General features: G+C 42.2%; 1 protein-coding gene across 1 annotated transcript in view; it reads right to left on the bottom strand.

Moving 5' to 3' along the window:
• The window catches only part of LOC128659664 (serine/threonine-protein kinase haspin-like), a 196456-nt gene that overhangs the window by 78598 nt on the left and 95394 nt on the right, over positions 1–22464 (bottom strand). Inside the window, exons 2-3 of the mRNA XM_053713233.1 lie at positions 16286–16374; positions 10317–10459 (exon numbers count right to left, since the gene is read on the bottom strand). Of these exons, the coding sequence (XP_053569208.1) occupies positions 10317–10459; positions 16286–16374 (232 nt within the window). The remainder of the gene's footprint in view (positions 1–10316; positions 10460–16285; positions 16375–22464) is intronic.

The raw sequence follows: 22464 nt of genomic DNA on the forward strand, positions 1-22464 counted from the left end.
TGTGTATAGACAGCACATACAGTATATACCCCTGGTAATGAGACATACTGTGTATAGACAGCACATACAGTATATACCCGGTAATGAGACATACTGTGTATAGACAGCACATACAGTATATACCTGGTAATGAGACATACTGTTATAGACAGCACATACAGTATATACCCTGGTAATGAGACATACTGTGTATAGACAGCACATACAGTATTTACCCTGGTAATGAGACACTGTGTATAGACAGCACATACAGTATATCCCTGGTAATGAGACATACTGTGTATAGACAGCACATAAAGTATAACCCTGGTAATGAGACATACTGTGTATAGACAGCACATACTACATATACCCTGGTAATGAGACATACTGTGTTTAGACAGCACATACACTATATACCCTGGTAATGAGACATACTGTGTATAGACAGCACATACAGTATATACCCTGGTAATGAGACATACTGTGTATAGACAGCACATACAGTATATACCCTGGTAATTGAGACCTACTGTGTATAGACAGCAATACAGTATATACCCCTGGTAGTGAGACATACTGATGTAATAGACAGCATCAATACAGTAATATACCCTGGTAGTGAGCATACTGTGTATAGGACAGCACATACATGTATATACCCTGGGTAATGAGACCATACTGTGTTATAGACAGCAACATACAGTATATACCCTAGGTAATGAGACAATACGGGTATAGACAGGCACATACAGTATATACCCTGGTAATGAGACATGCTGTGTATCAGACAGCACATACATCAGATACCCTGAATACTTACGTGTAAGACAGCACATCAAATATACCTGTACATACTGATATAGACCAGCACATACAGTATATACCCTGGTAATGAGACATTACTGTGTATAGGACAGCACATATCAGTAATATACCCTGGTAATGAGACATACTGTAGTATAGACAGCACATACAGCTATATACCCTGGTAGTGAGACAATACTGTGTATAGGACAGCACATCCACATATATACCCCTGGTAATGATGATCATACCGTGTGTATAGAACAGCACATACAGTACTATACCCTCGGTAATGAGACATACTGGTGTATAGACAAGCACATACAGCTATATACCCCTGGTAATGAGACATACTGTGTATAGACGAGCTACATACAGTATATACCCTGGTAATGAGACATACTGGTGTATAGACAGCACATACAGTATATACCCTGGTAATGAGACATACTGTGTATAGACAGCACATACAGTATATACCCTGGTAATGAGACATACTGTGTATAGACAGCACATACAGTATATACCCTGGTAATGAGACATACTGTGTATAGACAGCACATACAGTATATACCCTGGTAATGAGACATACTGTGTATAGACAGCACATACAGTATATACCCTGGTAATGAGACATACTGGTGTATAGACAGCACATACAGCATATACCCTGGTAATGAGACATACTGTGTATAGACAGCACATACAGTATATACCCGGTATGTGAGACATACTGTGTATAGACAGCACATACAGTATATACCCTGGTAATGAGACATACGGTGTATAGACAGCACATACAGTATATACCCTGGTAATGAGACATAACTGTGTATAGACAGCACATACAGTATAATACCCCTGGTACTGAGACATACTGTGTATAGACAGCACATACACTATATACCCTGGTAATGAGACATACTGTGTATAGACAGCACATACAGTATATACCCCTGGTAAGTGAGACATACTGTGTATAGACAGCACATACACTATATACCCTGGTAATGAGACATACTGTGTATAGACAGCACATACAGTATATACCCTGGTAATGAGACATACTGTGTATAGACAGCACATACAGTATATACCCTGTAATGAGACATACTGTGTATAGACAGCACATACAGTATATACCCTGGTAATGAGACATACTGTGTATAGACAGCACATACAGTATATACCCTGGTAATGAGACATACTGTGTATAGACAGCACATACACAGTATATACCCTGGTAATGAGACATACTGTGTATAGACAGCACATACAGTATATACCCTGGTAATGAGACATACTGTGTATAGACAGCACATACAGTATATACCCTGGTAATGAGACATACTGTGTATAGACAGCACATACAGCATATACCCTGGTAATGAGACATACTGTGTATAGACAGCACATACACTATATACCCTGGTAATGAGACATACTGTGTATAGACAGCACATACAGCATATACCCCGGTAATGAGACATACTGTGTATAGACAGCACATACAGTATATACCCTGGTAATGAGACATACTGTGTATAGACAGCACATACAGTATATACCCTGGTAATGAGACATACTGTGTATAGACAGCACATACAGTATATACCCTGGTAATGAGACATACTGTGTATAGACAGCACATACAGTATATACCCTGGTAATGAGACATACTGTGTATAGACAGCACATACAGTATATACCCTGGTAATGAGACATACTGTGTATAGACAGCACATACAGCTATATACCCTGGTAATGAGACATACTGTGTATAGACAGCACATACACTATATACCCTGGTAATGAGACATACTGTGTATAGACAGCACATACAGTATATACCCTGGTAATGAGACATACTGTGTATAGACAGCACATACAGTATATACCCTGGTAATGAGACATACTGTGTATAGACAATCACATACAGTATATACCCTGGTAATGAGACATACTGTGTATAGACAGCACATACAGTATATACCCCTGGTAAGTGAGACATACTGTGTATAGACCAGCACATACAGTATATTACCCTGGTAATGAGACATACTGTGTATAGACAGCACATACAGTCATATACCCTGGTAATGAGACATACTGTGTATAGACAGCACAGTACAGTATATACCCTGGTAATGAGACATACTGTGTATAGACAGCACATACAGTATATACCCTGGTAATGAGACATACTGTGTATAGACAGCACATACAGTATATACCCTGGTAATGAGACATACTGTGGTATAGACAGCACATACAGTATATACCCTGGTAATGAGACATACTGTGTATAGACAGCACATACAGCTATATACCCCTGGTAATGAGACATACTGTGTATAGACAGCACATCAGTATATACCCTGGTAATGAGACATACTGTGTATAGACAGCACATACAGTATATACCCTGGTAATGAGACATACTGTGTATAGACAGCACATACAGTATATACCCTGGTAATGAGACATACTGTGTTAGACAGCACATACAGTATATACCCTGGTAATGAGACATACTGTGTATAGACAGCACATCAGTATATACCCCTCTGGTAATGAGACATAAGTGTATAGACAGCACATACAGTATATACCCTGGGTAAATGAGACATACTGTGTATAGCACAGCACATACAGTATATACCCTGGTAATGAGACATACTGTGTATAGACAGCACATACAGTATATACCCTGGTAATGAGACATACTGTCTTATTAGACAGCACATACAGTATATACCCTGGTAGTGAAGACCTACTGTGTATAGCCATCACATACAGTATATACCCTGACCCTGCCAGAACATGAAGAACATCCTTGTGTTAGACAGCACATACCAGCTATATACCCACGCCTGTACTGAGACATACTGTGTATAGGACAGCACATACAGTATATACCCTGGTAATGAGACATACTGTGTATAGACAGCACATACAGTATATACCCTGGTAATGAGACATACTTTGTATAAGACAGCACATAAAGTATATACCCTGGTAGATGAACATACTGATGTATAGTCAGCACATACACGTATTTACCATGTAATGACATACTGTGTATAGACAGGCACATACAGCTATATACCCTGGTAATGAGACATACTGTGTATAGACAGCACATACAGTATATACCCTGGTAAGTGAGACATACTGTGTATAGACAGCACATACAGTAAATATACCCTGGTATGAGACATACTGTTGTATAGACAGCACATACAGTATATACCCTGGGTAGTGAGACATACTGTGTATAGACAGCACATACAGTATATACCCTGGTAATGAGACATACTGTGTAGTAGACAGCACATACAGCTATATACACTGGTAATGAGACAGTACTGTGTATAGACAGCACAAACAGTATATAACCCTGTAATGAGACATACTGTGTATAGACAGCACATACAGTATATACCCTGTAATGAGACAATACTGTGTTATAGACTGCACATACAGCTATATACCCTGGTAATGAGACATACTGTGTATAGACAGCACATACAGTATATACCTGGTAATGAGACATACTGTGTATAGACAGCACATACAGTATATACCCTGGTAATGAGACATACTGTGTATAGACAGCACATACGCAGTATAACCCTGGTAATGAGACATACTGTGTATAGACAGCACATACACTATATACCCTGGTAATGAGACATACTGTGTATAAGACAGCACATACAGCTATATAACCCTGGTAATGAGACATACTGTGTATAGACAGCACATACAGTATATACCCTGGTAATGAGACATACTGTGTATAGACAGCACATACAGTATATACCCTGGTAATGAGACATACTGTGTATAGACAGCACATACAGTATATACCCTGGTAATGAGACATACTGTGTATAGACAGCACATACAGTATATACCCCTTGTAATGAGACATACTGTGTATAGACAGCACATTCAGTATATACCCTGGTAATGAGTACATACTGTGTATAGACAGCACATACAGTATATACCCTGGTAATGAGACATACTGTGTATAGACAGCACATACAGTATATACCCTGGTAATGAGACATACTGTGTATAGACAGCACATACAGTATATACCCTGGTAATGAGACATACTGTGTATAGACAGCACATACAGTATATACCCTGGTAATGAGACATACTGTGTATAGACAGCACATACAGTATATACCCTGGTAATGAGACATACTGTGTATAGACAGCACATACAGTATATACCCTGGTAATGAGACATACTGTGTATAGACAGCACATACAGTATATACCCTGGTAATGAGACATACTGTGTATAGACAGCACATACAGTATATACCCTGGTAATGAGACATACTGTGTATAGACAGCACATACAGTATATACCCTGGTAATGAGACATACTGTGTATAGACAGCACATACAGTATATACCCTGGTAATGAGACATACTGTGTATAGACAGCACATACAGTATATACCCTGGTAATGAGACATACTGTGTATAGACAGCACATACAGTATATACCCCGGTAATGAGACATACTGTGTATAGACAGCACATACAGTATATACCCTGGTAATGAGACATACTGTGTATAGACAGCACATACAGTATATACCCTGGTAATGAGACATACTGTGTATAGACAGCACATACAGTATATACCCTGGTAATGAGACATACTGTGTATAGACAGCACATACAGTATATACCCTGGTAATGAGACATACTGTGTATAGACAGCACATACAGTATATACCCTGGTAATGAGACATACTGTGTATAGACAGCACATACAGTATATACCCTGGTAATGAGACATACTGTGTATAGACAGCACATACAGCATATACCCTGGTAATGAGACATACTGTGTATAGACAGCACATACAGTATATACCCTGGTAATGAGACATACTGTGTATAGACAGCACATACAGTATATACCCTGGTAATGAGACATACTGTGTATAGACAGCACATACAGTATATACCCTGGTAATGAGACATACTGTGTATAGACAGCACATACAGTATATACCCTGGTAATGAGACATACTGTGTATAGACAGCACATACAGTATATACCCTGGTAATGAGACATACTGTGTATAGACAGCACATACAGTATATACCCTGGTAATGAGACATACTGTGTATAGACAGCACATACAGTATATACCCTGGTAATGAGACATACTGTGTATAGACAGCACATACAGTATATACCCTGGTAATGAGACATACTGTGTATAGACAGCACATACAGTATATACCCTGGTAATGAGACATACTGTGTATAGACAGCACATACAGTATATACCCTGGTAATGAGACATACTGTGTATAGACAGCACATACAGTATATACCCTGGTAATGAGACATACTGTGTATAGACAGCACATACAGTATATACCCTGGTAATGAGACATACTGTGTATAGACAGCACATACAGTATATACCCCTGGTAATGAGACATACTGTGTATAGACAGCACATACAGTATATACCCTGGTAATGAGACATACTGTGTATAGACAGCACATACAGTATATACCCTGGTAATGAGACATACTGTGTATAGACAGCACATACAGTATATACCCTGGTAATGAGACATACTGTGTATAGACAGCACATACAGTATATACCCTGGTAATGAGACATACTGTGTATAGACAGCACATACAGTATATACCCTGGTAATGAGACATACTGTGTATAGACAGCACATACAGTATATACCCTGGTAATGAGACATACTGTGTATAGACAGCACATACAGTATATACCCTGGTAATGAGACATACTGTGTATAGACAGCACATACAGTATATACCCTGGTAATGAGACATACTGTGTATAGACAGCACATACAGTATATACCCTGGTAATGAGACATACTGTGTATAGACAGCACATACAGTATATACCCTGGTAATGAGACATACTGTGTATAGACAGCACATACAGTATATACCCTGGTAATGAGACATACTGTGTATAGACAGCACATACAGTATATACCCTGGTAATGAGACATACTGTGTATAGACAGCACATACAGTATATACCCTGGTAATGAGACATACTGTGTATAGACAGCACATACACTATATACCCTGGTAATGAGACATACTGTGTATAGACAGCACATACAGTATATACCCTGGTAATGAGACATACTGTGTATAGACAGCACATACAGTATATACCCTGGTAATGAGACATACTGTGTATAGACAGCACATACAGTATATACCCTGGTAATGAGACATACTGTGTATAGACAGCACATACAGTATATACCCTGGTAATGAGACATACTGTGTATAGACAGCACATACAGTATATACCCTGGTAATGAGACATACTGTGTATAGACAGCACATACAGTATATACCCTGGTAATGAGACATACTGTGTATAGACAGCACATACAGTATATACCCTGGTAATGAGACATACTGTGTATAGACAGCACATACAGTATATACCCTGGTAATGAGACATACTGTGTATAGACAGCACATACAGTATATACCCTGGTAATGAGACATACTGTGTATAGACAGCACATACAGTATATACCCTGGTAATGAGACATACTGTGTATAGACAGCACATACAGTATATACCCTGGTAATGAGACATACTGTGTATAGACAGCACATACAGTATATACCCTGGTAATGAGACATACTGTGTATAGACAGCACATACAGCATATACCCCGGTAATGAGACATACTGTGTATAGACAGCACATACAGTATATACCCTGGTAATGAGACATACTGTGTATAGACAGCACATACAGTATATACCCTGGTAATGAGACATACTGTGTATAGACAGCACATACAGTATATACCCTGGTAATGAGACATACTGTGTATAGACAGCACATACAGTATATACCCTGGTAATGAGACATACTGTGTATAGACAGCACATACAGTATATACCCTGGTAATGAGACATACTGTGTATAGACAGCACATACAGTATATACCCTGGTAATGAGACATACTGTGTATAGACAGCACATACAGTATATACCCTGGTAATGAGACATACTGTGTATAGACAGCACATACAGTATATACCCTGGTAATGAGACATACTGTGTATAGACAGCACATACAGTATATACCCTGGTAATGAGACATACTGTGTATAGACAGCACATACAGTATATACCCTGGTAATGAGACATACTGTGTATAGACAGCACATACAGTATATACCCTGGTAATGAGACATACTGTGTATAGACAGCACATACAGTATATACCCTGGTAATGAGACATACTGTGTATAGACAGCACATACAGTATATACCCTGGTAATGAGACATACTGTGTATAGACAGCACATACAGTATATACCCTGGTAATGAGACATACTGTGTATAGACAGCACATACAGTATATACCCTGGTAATGAGACATACTGTGTATAGACAGCACATACAGCATATACCCTGGTAATGAGACATACTGTGTATAGACAGCACATACAGCATATACCCTGGTAATGAGACATACTGTGTATAGACAGCACATACACTATATACCCTGGTAATGAGACATACTGTGTATAGACAGCACATACAGTATATACCCTGGTAATGAGACATACTGTGTATAGACAGCACATACAGCATATACCCTGGTAATGAGACATACTGTGTATAGACAGCACATACAGCATATACCCTGGTAATGAGACATACTGTGTATAGACAGTACATACAGCATATACCCTGGTAATGAGACATACTGTGTATAGACAGCACATACAGTATATACCCTGGTAATGAGACATACTGTGTATAGACAGCACATACAGTATATACCCTGGTAATGAGACATACTGTGTATAGACAGGCACATACAGTATATACCCTGGTAATGAGACATACTGTGTATAGACAGCACATACAGTATATACCCTGGTAATGAGACATACTGTGTATAGACAGCACATACAGTATATACCCTGGTAATGAGACATACTGTGTATAGACAGCACATACAGTATATACCCTGGTAATGAGACATACTGTGTATAGACAGCACATACAGCATATACCCTGGTAATGAGACATACTGTGTATAGACAGCACATACAGTATATACCCTGGTAATGAGACATACTGTGTATAGACAGCACATACAGCATATACCCTGGTAATGAGACATACTGTGTATAGACAGTACATACAGTATATACCCTGGTAATGAGACATACTGTGTATAGACAGCACATACAGCATATACCCTGGTAATGAGACATACTGTGTATAGACAGCACATACAGCATATACCCTGGTAATGAGACATACTGTGTATAGACAGCACATACAGTATATACCCTGGTAATGAGACATACTGTGTATAGACAGCACATACAGTATATACCCTGGTAGTGAGACATACTGTGTATAGACAGCACATACAGTATATACCCTGGTAATGAGACATACTGTGTATAGACAGCACATACAGTATATACCCTGGTAATGAGACATACTGTGTATAGACAGCACATACAGTATATACCCTGGTAGTGAGACATACTGTGTATAGACAGCACATACAGTATATACCCTGGTAATGAGACATACTGTGTATAGACAGCACATACAGCGTATACCCTGGTAATGAGACATACTGTGTATAGACAGCACATACAGTATATACCCTGGTAATGAGACATACTGTGTATAGACAGCACATACAGTATATACCCTGGTAATGAGACATACTGTGTATAGACAGGCACATACAGTATATACCCTGGTAATGAGACATACTGTGTATAGACAGCACATACAGTATATACCCCGGTAGTGAGACATACTGTGTATAGACAGCACATACAGTATATACCCCGGTAATGAGACATACTGTGTATAGACAGCACATACAGTATATACCCCGGTAATGAGACATACTGTGTATAGACAGCACATACAGTATATACCCTGGTAATGAGACATACTGTGTATAGACAGCACATACAGTATATACCCTGGTAATGAGACATACTGTGTATAGACAGCACATACAGTATATACCCTGGTAATGAGACATACTGTGTATAGACAGCACATACAGTATATACCCTGGTAATGAGACATACTGTGTATAGACAGCACATACAGTATATACCCTGGTAATGAGACATACTGTGTATAGACAGCACATACACTATATACCCTGGTAATGAGACATACTGTGTATAGACAGCACATACAGTATATACCCTGGTAATGAGACATACTGTGTATAGACAGCACATACAGTATATACCCTGGTAATGAGACATACTGTGTATAGACAGCACATACAGTATATACCCTGGTAATGAGACATACTGTGTATAGACAGCACATACACTATATACCCTGGTAATGAGACATACTGTGTATAGACAGCACATACAGTATATACCCTGGTAGTGAGACATACTGTGTATAGACAGCACATACAGCCTTGGCACAACTAGATACCTTTATCCAGACGAGACAGCGTATAGTCAATAATCTTCACTTGGTAGCCAGAAGTGGGGATGTTGACGCTTTTCCCGTGCAATGAATACGCAACTGATTTAGACGCACACTTTTCGATTAAGAGATTTCCCCAGTGTAGGTCCCTATGCAATTAGGCAGTGACAGTAAGAACAACAAATGAGTTGTGAGAAGAATAACAGAATTTATGTTTACCTGATAAATTACTTTCTCCAACGGTGTGTCCTGTCCACGGCGTCATCCTTACTTGTGGGATATTCTCCTCCCCAACAGCAAATGGCAAAGAGCCCAGCAAAGCTGGTCACATGATCCCTCCTAGGCTCCGCCTTCCCCAGTCATTCGACCGACGTAAAGGAGGAATATTTGCATAGGAGAAATCATATGATACCGTGGTGACTGTAGTTAGAGAAATTAAATCATCAGACCTGATTAAAAAACCAGGGCGGGCCGTGGACCGGACACACCGTTGGAGAAAGTAATTTATCAGGTAAACATAAATTCTGTTTTCTCCAACATAGGTGTGTCCGGTCCACGGCGTCATCCTTACTTGTGGGAACCAATACCAAAGCTTTAGGACACGGATGAAGGGAGGGAGCAAATCAGGTCACCTAAACGTAAGGCACCACGGTTTGCAAAACCTTTCTCCCAAAAATAGCCTCAGAAGAAGCAAAAGTATCAAATTTGTAAAATTTGGTAAAAGTGTGCAGTGAAGACCAAGTCGCTGCCTTACATATCTGATCAACAGAAGCCTCGTTCTTGAAGGCCCATGTGGAAGCCACGGCCCTAGTGGAATGAGCTGTGATTCTTTCAGGAGGCTGCCGTCCGGCAGTCTCGTAAGCCAATCTGATGATGCTTTTAAGCCAAAAAGATAGAGAGGTAGAAGTTGCTTTTTGACCTCTCCTTTTACCAGAATAAACAACAAACAAGGAAGATGTTTGTCTGAAATCCTTTGTAGCCTCTAAATAGAATTTTAGAGCACGGACAACGTCCAAATTGTGTAACAAACGTTCCTTCTATGAAACTGGATTCGGACACAAAGAAGGCACGACTATCTCCTGGTTAATATTTTTGTTGGAAAACAACCTTCGGAAGAAAACCAGGCTCAGTACGTAAAAACCACCTTATCTGCATGGACCAGATAGGGCGGAGAACACTGCAGAGCAGATAACTCAGAAACTCTTCTAGCAGAAGAAATTGCAACCTAAAACAAAACTTTCCAAGATAATAACAATATCTATGGAATGTAAGGGTTCAAACGGAACCCCTTGAAGAACTGAAAGAACTAGATTAAGACTCCAGGGAAGAGTCAAAGGTTTGTAAACAGGCTTGATTCTAACCAGAGCCTGAACAAACGCTTAAACGTCTGGCACAGCTGCCAGCCTTTTGTGAAGTAAAACAGATAAAGCAGAGATCTGTCCCTTCAGAGAACTCGCAGAAAATCCTTTCTCCAAACCTTCTTGTAGAAAGGAAAGAATCTTAGGAATTTTTATCTTATTCCATGGGAATCCTTTAGATTCACACCAACAGATATATTTTTTCCATATATTATGGTAAATTTTTCTAGTTACAGGCTTTCTAGCCTGAATAAGAGTATCTACTACAGAATCTGAAAACCCACGCTTTGATAAAATCAAGCGTTCAAACTCCAAGCAGTCAGTTGGAGGAAAACCAGATTCGGATGTTCGAATGGACCCTGAATAAGAAGGTCCTGTCTCAAAGGTAGCTTCCATGGTGGAGCCGATGACACATTCACCAGGTCTGCATACCAAGTCCTGCGTGGCCACACAGGAACTATCAAGGTCACCGAAGCCCTCTCCAGATTGATCCTGGCTACCAGCCTGGGAATGAGAGGAAACGGTGGGAATACATAAGCTAGGTTGAAGATCCAAGGTGCTACTATTGTATCCAATAGAGTCGCCTTGGGATCCCTGGATTTGGACCCGTAACAAGGGACCATGAAGTTCTGACGAGAGGCCATCAGAACCAAGTCTGGAATGCCCCATAATTGAGTTATTTGGGCAAAGATTTCCAGATGGAGTTCCCACTCCCCCGGATGCTCCTCCATCGCCAGGGAACTCCTTGTTACCCCCTGATGGTTGATATATGTAACAGTCGTCATGATGACTGATTGAAACCTTATGAATTTGGCCTTTGCTAGTCGAGGCCAAGCCTTGAGAGCATTGAATATCGCTCTCAGTTCCATTATGTTTATCGGGAGAAGAGAGTCTTCCCGAAACCATAGACCCTGAGTTTTCAGGGGTTCCCAGACCGCGCCCCAGCCCACCAGACTGGCGTCGGTCGTGACAATGACCTATTCTGGTCTGCGGAAGCTCATTCCCTGTGACAGGTTGTCCAGGGTTAGCCACCAACGGAGTGAATCTCTGGTTATTTGATCTACTTGTATTGTCGGAGACAAGTCTGTATAATCCCCATTCCACTGTCTGAGCATGCCCAGGTGCAATGGTCTTAGATGAATTTGTGCAAAAGGAACTATGTCCATTGCCGCAACCATCAACCCTATTACTTCCATGGACTGCGCTATGGAAGGAAGAAGAACAGAATGAAGTACCTGACAAGAGCTTAGAAGTTTTGATTTTCTGGCCTCTGTCAGAAAAACCTTCATTTCTAAGGAAACTATTATTGTTCCCAAGAAGGGAACTCTTGTTGACGGGGACAGAGAACTTTTTTCTATGTTCACTTTCCACCTGTGAGATCTGAGAAAGGCTAGGACAATGTCCGTATGAGCCCTTGCTTTTGATAGAGACGACACTTGAATCAGGATGTCGTCCAAGTAAGGTACTACTGCAATGCCCCTTGGTCTTAGCACCGCTAGAAGGGACCCTAGTACCCTTGTGAAAATCCTTGGAGCAGTGGCTAATCCGAATGGAAGTGCCACAGGTAATGCTTGTCCAGAAAGGCGAACCTTATGAACCGAAAATGTTCCTTGTGGATAGGAATACGTAGGTACGCATCCTTTAAGTCCACCGTGGTCATGAATTGACCTTCCTGGATGGTAGGAAGGATCGTTCGAATGGTTTCCATTTTGAATGATGAAACCCTTAGAAACTTGTTTAGAATCTTGAGATCTAAAATAGGTCTGAATGTTCCCTCTTTTTGGGGAATTATGAACAGGTTGGAGTAAAAACCCATCCCTTGTTCTCCTAATGGAACAGGATGAATCACTCCCATGCTTAACAGGTCTTCTACACAGTGTAAGAATGCCTGTTCGAAGATAATTGAGACCCGTGGAACCTTCCCCTTGGGAGTAGTTCCCTGAATTCCAGGAGATAACCTTGAGAAACTATTTCTAGCGCCCAAGGATCCTGAACATCTCTTGCCCCAGCCTGAGCAAAGAGAGAAAGTCTGCCCCCCACCAGATCCTTCCCAGATCGGGGGCCAACACTTCATGCTGTTTTGGTAGCAGTGGCAGGTGACTTGGCCTGCTTACCCTTGTTCCAGCCTTGCATCGGCCTCCAGGCTGGCTTGGTTTGAGAAGTATTACCCTCTTGCTTAGAGGGTGTAGAATTTGAGGCTGGTCCGTTTCTGCGAAAGGGACGAAAATTTGGCTTATTTTTAGCCTTAAAAGACCTATCCAGAGGAAGGGCGTGGCCCTTTCCCCCAGTGATGTCTGAAATAATCTCTTTCAAGTCAGGGCCAAACAGTGTTTTACCCTTGAAAGGGATGTTAAGCAAAAGCGCTCTGCGCGCCACAATAGCAAACCCTGAATTATTCGCCGCTAATCTAGCTAATTGCAAAGCGGCATCTAAAATAAAAGAGTTAGCCAATTTAAGAGCTTGAACTCTGTCCAAAACCTCCTCGTACGAAGATTCTTTATTGAGCGACTTTTCTAGTTCTTCGAACCAGAAACACGCAGCTGTAGTGACAGGAACAATGCATGAAATTGGTTGTAGAAGGTAACCTTGCTGAACAAACATCTTTTTAAGCAAACCCTCTAACCTTTAATCCATAGGATCTTGAAAGCACAACTATCTTCTATAGGAATAGAAGTGCGTTTGTTTAGAGTAGAAACCGCCCCCTCGACCTTGGGGACTGTATGCTATAAGTCCTTTCTGGGGTCGACTATAGGAACTAATTTCTTAAATATAGGGGGAGGACAAAGGGTATGCCGGGCCTTTCCCACTCCTTATTTACTATGTCCGCCACCCGCTTGGGTATAGGAAAAACATCGGGGGGCACCGGAACCTCTAGGAACTTGTCCATTTTACCTAATTTCTCTGGAATGACCAAATTGTCACAATCATCCAGAGTAGATAATACCTCCTTAAGTAGTGCGTGGAGATGTTGAAATTTAAATTTAAAAGTTACAATATCAGGTTCTGCTTGTTGAGAAATTTTCCCTGAATCTGAAATTTCTCCCTCAGACAAAACCTCCCTCCTGGCCCCTTCAGATAGGTGTGAGGGTATGTCAGAACAGATATCATCAGCGTCCTCTTGCTCTTCAGTGTTTAAAACAGAGCAATCACGCTTTCTCTGATAAGTAGGCATTTTGGAAAAAAATGCATGCAATAGAATTATCCATTACAGCCATTAATTGTTGTATGGTAATAAGTATTGGCGCACTAGATGTACTAGGGGCCTCTTGTGTGGGCAAAACTGGTGTAGACACAGAAGGGGATGATGCAGTACCATGCTTACTCCCCTCATTAGAGGAATCATCTTGGGCAATATCATATCTATGGCATTATTATCCCTACTTTGTTTGGACATTATGACACAAATATATCACATATATTTAAATGGGGAGACACATTGGCTTTCATACATATAGAACATCGTTATCTGATGGTTCAGACATGTTAAACAGGCTTAAACTTGTCTACAAAGCACAAAAAACGTTTTACAATAAAACTGTTACTGTCCCTTTAAATTTTAAACTGAACACACTTTATTACTGAATATGTGAAAAAGTATGAAGGAATTGTTCAAATTTCACCAAAATTTCACCACAGTAACTTAAAGCCTTAAAAAGTATTGCACACCAAATTTGAAAGCTTTAACCCTTAAAATAACGGAACCGGAGCCGTTTTTACATTTAACCCCTATACAGTCCCAGGTATCTGCTTTGCTGAGACCCAACCAAGCCCAGAGGGGAATACGATACCAAATGATGCCTTCTATAAGCTTTTTCAGTGGTTCTTAGCTCCTCACACATGCATCTGCATGCCATGCTTTCCAAAAACAACTGCGCATTAGAGGCGCGAAAATGAGGCTCTGTCTATGACTAGAAAAGGCCCCCAGTGAAAAAGGTGTCCAATACAGTGCCTGCCGTTTTTATTAAAACAATCCCCAAGATTTAACAACTATTAAAAGTAATAATCTGCCAAATATACTTAGTAAAGTAATCGTTTTAGCCCAGAAAAATGTCTACCAGTTTTTTAAGCCCTAATGAAGCCCTTTATTCTTTTACTTAAACTAAGAAAATGGCTTACCGGTTCCCATAGGGAAAATGACAGCTTCCAGCATTACCGAGTCTTGTTAGAAATGTGTCATACCTCAAGCAGCAAAAGTCTGCTCACTGTTTCCCCCAACTGAAGTTAATTCCTCTCAACAGTCCTGTGTGGAAACAGCCATCGATTTTAGTAACGGTTGCTAAAATCATTTTCCTCTTACAAACAGAAATCTTCATCTCTTTCCTGTTTCAGAGTAAAAAGTACATACCAGCACTATTTTAAAATAACAAACTCTTGATTGAAGAATAAAAACTACATTTAAACACCAAAAAACTCTAAGCCATCTCCGTGGAGATGTTGCCTGTACAACGGCAAAGAGAATGACTGGGGAAGGCGGAGCCTAGGAGGGATCATGTGACCAGCTTTGCTGGGCTCTTTGCCATTTCCTGTTGGGGAGGAGAATATCCCACAAGTAAGGATGACGCCGTGGACCGGACACACCTATGTTGGAGAAAAAAGAATCTATAGTGGCAGACTTACCTGTGCTCAAATCTCAGCTCCTCTTCAGCTATGGCCAAGGCTGCGGCCACTTGATGTAGTATATTGCGCGAGACAGCTACAGTGGGGATCTGAGGAGATAAGACAGCGGAGATATCATTCCATATTTTTCTCCCTAGGACCTAGTTAATGGGTACACCAACCAGCTTATTTTACTGACCACCTGGATAAACAATTTTTAATCTAATATAAATATTTTTTAATGTTTCTTGAATAAGTTTTCATTAAATATATAAACTTTGAGGACTTGTGTTTCTGGGTACGAAGGGCGGCCATTATTCCTCTTCTAAATGGTATTGTCACTGCGGTGAAATAAGGTGTATATAGAGTATGTCACTTTATGCTCAGAGTCCGGCATGTGCTATGTTGTCTTTAAATACAATGTGTAAAAAACAATAGATATTGTGCATAGATTATTACCAGCCACTCCAAAAGGTTATCTCCCAACAATAATCTGATAATCAGATATAGAAACAAATGAAGGAGGCCAGTAAAAGTATGGTACCTTTATATAAGAGGAAAAATATTGCTCTTGTGATAATCCACAACAAGGTGCGTGTGACAAACGGCTACGTAAAATATCTATTTACAAACAGCTACGTAAAAACTAAGTTTATGCTTACCAGATAAATTCCTTTCCTTCCTGGCAGGAAGAGTCCACGACTTTATAACTGTTGGGAATATCTACACCTGACCACTAGGAGGAGGCAAAGACACCCCAGCCAAAGGCTATAAATACCCCTCCAACTTCCCCATCCCCTCAATTATTCGGCCGAGGAAACAAGGAAAAGCAGGAGAAGCATTAAGGTGTAGAGGTGCCAGAAGAATAAATTAAAAAAGGAAGCCGCCAAAGAAACAAACAAAAAAAACAGGCGGGGTCGTGGACTCTCCCTGCCAGGAAGGAAACAAATTTATCTTGTAAGCATACATTTAGTTTTCCTTCCCAAGGCAGGGAGAGTCCATGACTTCATAACTATTGTGAACCAATACCCAAGCTCCAGAGGACACCGATGAATAAACGGGAGGGACAAAATCAAAGGAGGCTGACCCTTAACTGAGGGCACCACAGCCTGCAACACCTTTCTTCCAAAAGCTGCTTCAGCCGAAACGAAAACATCAAATCTGTAAAACTTTGACAAAGTATGTAAGGAGGACCATGCAGCCGCCTTACAAATCTGATCCATAGAGGCTTTATTCTTAAATGCCTATGACAAAGCAACAGCCCTAGTAGAGTGAGCCGTAATCCTCTCAGGAGGTTGCTGTCCCGCTGTCACATAAGCAAAGCGCCTAACACTCCTCAACCAAAGAGACAATTAAGTAGCAGTGGCCTTCTGGCCCTTGCTAGAGAAAGGAAGAGGACTGAAATCCTTAGCAGCTTGAAGGTAAAATTTTAAAGCACAAACCACATCCAGATTATGAAGTAAACGTGCCTTTCGGGAGGAAGGTTTAGGACAAAAGGATGGAACAACAATTTCCTGATTAGTGTTACGATCTGAGACTACCTTGGGTAGAAAACCTAATTTCATACGTAACACCGCCTTATTAGCATGAAACACAAGATAAGGAGGATCACATTGTAAAGCCGAAATCTCAGAAACTCTGTGTGCCGAAGCAATAGCTAACAAAAACAGAACCTTCCAAGACAAAAGCTTGAGGTCAACAGAATGCATGGGCTCAAACAGAGCCTGCTGTTAAACTCTAAGAACAAGGTTCAAACTCCAAGAGGGAGCAACATTTCTGAACACTGGTTTGATTCGGACCACGGCCTTAAAGGACTGAACACCTGGGAGATTAGCCAATCTTCTATGGAGCAAAACAGATAGAACCAATATCTGACCCTTCAGAGAACTAGCAGATAATCCCTTTTCCAATCCCTCTTGAAGAAAGGATAAAATAATGGAAACCTTCACCTTGTGCCATGGAACACCACGTTCCTCACACCAATGAAGATAGGTCCGCCAAACCTTATGGTAAATACGCCTTGTGACAGGCTTCATAGCCTGGATTAAGGTATCTATGACCTTATCAGAAAAAACTCTTGGATAAAACTAGATGTTCAAGAGCCACACAGTCAAATGTAGAGAGTCTAGTTTCTGATAAAGAAAAGGACACTGCATTAGAAGATCCTTCCGGTAAGGCAACCTCCATGGAGGGGAGGAGGACATCCTTACTAGATCCGCAAACCAGGTCCTTCAAGGCCAAGAAGGAGCTACTAGGATCACAATGGCCCACCTCCAAGCTACTTTGCAAGGCAGTAGAGCCAAAGGAGGAAAACAATATATGAGACTGAACCTTCAGGGAACCGCTAACTCATCTACCAACTCTGCTTGAGGATCTCTTGATCTTGTCCCGTACCTCAGTAGTTTGGCATTGAGACGAGAGGCTATGAGATCCATCTCCGGGCACCCCCATCTGAGGATGATCTCGGAAAACACCTTGGAGTGGAGAGACAATTCCCCCAGGTGAAAGGACTCTCTGCTGAGAAAGCCAGCTTCCCAGTTCTCTACCCCCGGAATGTGAATCGCTGAGATACAACAATTGTGGGTCTCCGCCCATTGAAGTATTTGGGACACTTCGTTCATCGCTAATGAACTTCTTGTGCCTCCCTGATTATTAATATACGCCAAGGTAATATTGTCCAATTGAAATCTGATATGCTGGGCAGAACTGAGCTGGGACCAGGACCTCAGAGCTTTGAGAATCACCCGCAGTTCTAGAATATTTATCAGGAGAGAAGACTCTTCTCTGGACCAAGTTTCCTGAGCCATCCTGGAACCCCAGACTGCTCCCCAGCCCGAAAGGCTGGCATCCGTAGTCACAATCTCCAAGGAGAGTCTCAAGAAGCACATTCCTAGAGACAGATGATCCTGATAGAGCCACCAAGAGAGAGATTCTCGCGTCTGGTTGTCTAACACAATCTTCTGAAAGAAGTTTAAAGGATTACTTTCTGTTATAATTTTTAAGCCAAACAACTAACATATTAAAGTTAATAAACATTAATTAAAACCTACTGACCTATATTTTCTCCAAAACGAAGTTTCATAATGTTATAAAAGTTATATCTTTTATTCTCCGATGATGTCACGTTATCCTGCCCACTATTTTCAGCACTGTGTGTTCAAAATACTTAAACCAATGAAATTGTGTTTAAAGCGCCATTTTGAAACCTAGGTATTGTAAACGGATTGGTACAGAGCAAAGGATACCCACGGAGTGGGGTTGGAAAACAAATTTGCAGACAAGATTTATGATATATGGTAGAGATATGTTAATGAAATGCTATTGATAAAAAGTGTATTTGGGGTAGTTAGTTAGTAACAGGCATAGAAAATATTTACTTACAGTGGCCCTTTAAGTGATCTCCGTTCCATTGACGGAGCATGCATAGTTGTAGACGTCTGAAATGGAAGCAAACAAAAGGAATAATGTCCATAGAAGACACCATCAGACCTATCACTTCCATACACTGAGCCACCAATGGGTTTTAGGTGGTGTAGCGGGTCTCGGTACCACAGACTGGGTATACCCGCTAAAGTCAGCTTCCTCCCACCAAACGCCAACCCATGAACCTCCACTGGATACCTGCCGCTATTAGAATAACGGCCGCTGCTAGTTGTTATAGCTACCCCCAAGAACATTAGCCAAGACTGAATGCTTGAGGGTCAAAATAGGAACTGCTTTATTGCACAGAAAACACAGCTTTTATACATTTACAACAAAATGGGGTAGTCACCACATAATCAAATAGAAACAAATATTATACAATGAGACAAACATCAGACAATGTTTAGTTTAACAAGATTCTAATCACATCCTGACTTACAAAAGAACAATAGATGATTCACACAATGACACTTTACAAAAAAGACTAGATATGCAGACACATAACAGCAGGAGGTTGCAATAAGCTAAAACATTATGAATCTAGGGGGGGTTTGCAGCAGACAATGGTGGATTTGACTGTCACCTTATACGCCAACAAAACACAGGAATCTTCAAGGCCCTTCAGTTCTTAGAGTCTCTGGGAATTCGTGGAAACGGGGTAAACCTGAATCCAGGGTTAAAGTACCCTGAATGTACCCTGGACACCCGCCTCCCAAATCATAGAATCCCCTCAAGTTCCAGGGTCCATAGTCGGTGGGGAGGAGGCTAGCCTGCATTCCTCTCCAAGTAGAAAAGTAACGGAAACTTCCGTTACATTTCTTCCCCCCCCTGGGGTAGACTAACCAGGTACCAGACCACCCACTGGTTTGTATATGTGTTAGTAGGATGGCCCAGCCCAAAACTTTCTTCCATTTTTGTTTTTGGCCACTGGGGAGTGAGAATGCTGATCTCCTTTTTCTGGAACACGCTAAGCTGCTGGGGAGAGAGGTTGGCTGCCTCCTCTCCCTGGTCCCTGCTTTGTTGCTGGGGAGAGAAGCTAGCTACCTCCTCTCCCTGGAACTGGTTCTGCTGCTGGGGAGAGAGGTCGGCTACCTCCTCTCCCTGGAACTGGTTCTGCCGCTGTGGAGAGAGGAAGGCTACCTCTTCTCCCTGGCACTGGTTCTGCCACTGGGGAGAGAGGTCGGCTACCTCCTCTCCCTGGAACTGGCTCTGCCGCTGTGGAGAGAGGTTGGCTACCTCCTCTCCCTGGAACTGACTCTCCTGCTGTGGGGAGAGGCCGGCTACATCCTCTCCCTGGAAACCGCTCTGCTGCTGGGGAGACAGGTCAGCAACCTCCTCTCCCTGGAACTGACTCTGCTGCTGCGGAGAGAGGTCGGCTACATCCTCTCCCTGAAAATCGCTCTGCCGTTGGGGAGATAGGTCAGCTACCTCCTCTTCCTGGAACTGACTCTGCTGCTGTGGAGAGAGGTCGGCTACCTCCTCTCCCTGGAACTGGTTCTGCCGCTGGGGAGAGAGGTCAACTATCTCCTCTCCCTGGAACTGACTCTGCTGCTGTGGAGAGAGGTCAGCTACCTCCTCTCCCTGGAACTGGTTCTGCCGCTGGGGAGAGAGGTCAGCTACCTCTCCCTGGAACTGACTCTGCTGCTGTGGAGAGAGGTCGGCTATCTCCTCTCCCTGGAACTGGTTCTGCCTCTGGGGAAGAGAGGTCGGCTACTTCCTCTCCCTGACAACAGCTCTGCCACTGTGGAGAGAGGTTAGCTACCTCCTCTCCCTGGAAACCGCTCTGCTGCTGGGGAGATAGGTCAGCTACATCCTCTCCCTGAACTGACTCTGCTGCTGTGGAGAGAGGTCGGCTACCTCCTCTCCCTGGCTTCCCGGAGCTGCTGCAGGTGCTGGGCAGAGGCCATGGGTGCTCTGCCCTGTGGCCATCTCTTTTGCTGGAGGCTCACCGGTCTGTCCCTCCTCAGAGGAAAAGTCTATTAAATTATCAATCTCTGGAGCCTGTAGCTGTGTAGAGAAATCGACTACCTCCTCTCCCTGGGACTCCAGAGATATCACAGGTGCTGGACAGAGGCCATTGGTGCCCTGCCCTGTTGCCAGCGCTTCTACTAGTGTGGCAAGCTCAGGGCTAGGCTGCTGATCATGGTCTAGCAGCTCATGGTAGCTCATTACCGGTTGCCACTCCTCTGAGGAAAAGTCCAATAAATCCTTGATCGCTGCACCATAGCCCTCTTCAGGCTCTGAGGCATGCTGCTGAACGAGATCTAACGGCCTTTTATATGCCTTTTCTAGCTCCCACTCGTGGGCAGCTAGGAAATAAAGATCGTCTCTCAGTCCGGGTACTTCTGTAAGGTTCAGCCTCAGCTCTCTGTGTTCCAGTAAGTCCTCCTGATGCCACTCTGCCGTACTCCCGCAGTGGGGGTCCTGTGTGAGACTTTCAAATAGCAGTCCTGGGCCACCAAAGTCATAGCCCTCTGTAGGATCATCCGTCTCCATCTCCGGACACACCTGGGCCACATACCACCGCAGTGCCCGGTACCCTTCATCCACCTCCATCTCTGTCTGGACCAATCCGTCCAATTCGGCCATCCATTCCTCCCGGGGCTGCTTTCCCAGGAATGGCATTCGTAGATCCATCTGGAGCCAGTATTGCTGCTCTGGAGTAGGAAGGGACTTTCCCTGGTAGTCTTGTTCGAACTGGAGAGCCTCGTGCCAGAGTTTCCGTCGAACTATATCCTTCCAGGCCAGTTTGCCCTCTGCCAAGACAGGGCCATCAA

This window comes from Bombina bombina, chromosome 5, assembly GCF_027579735.1.
Source record: "Bombina bombina isolate aBomBom1 chromosome 5, aBomBom1.pri, whole genome shotgun sequence".
In the NCBI taxonomy this organism is placed as follows: Eukaryota; Metazoa; Chordata; class Amphibia; order Anura; family Bombinatoridae; genus Bombina; species Bombina bombina.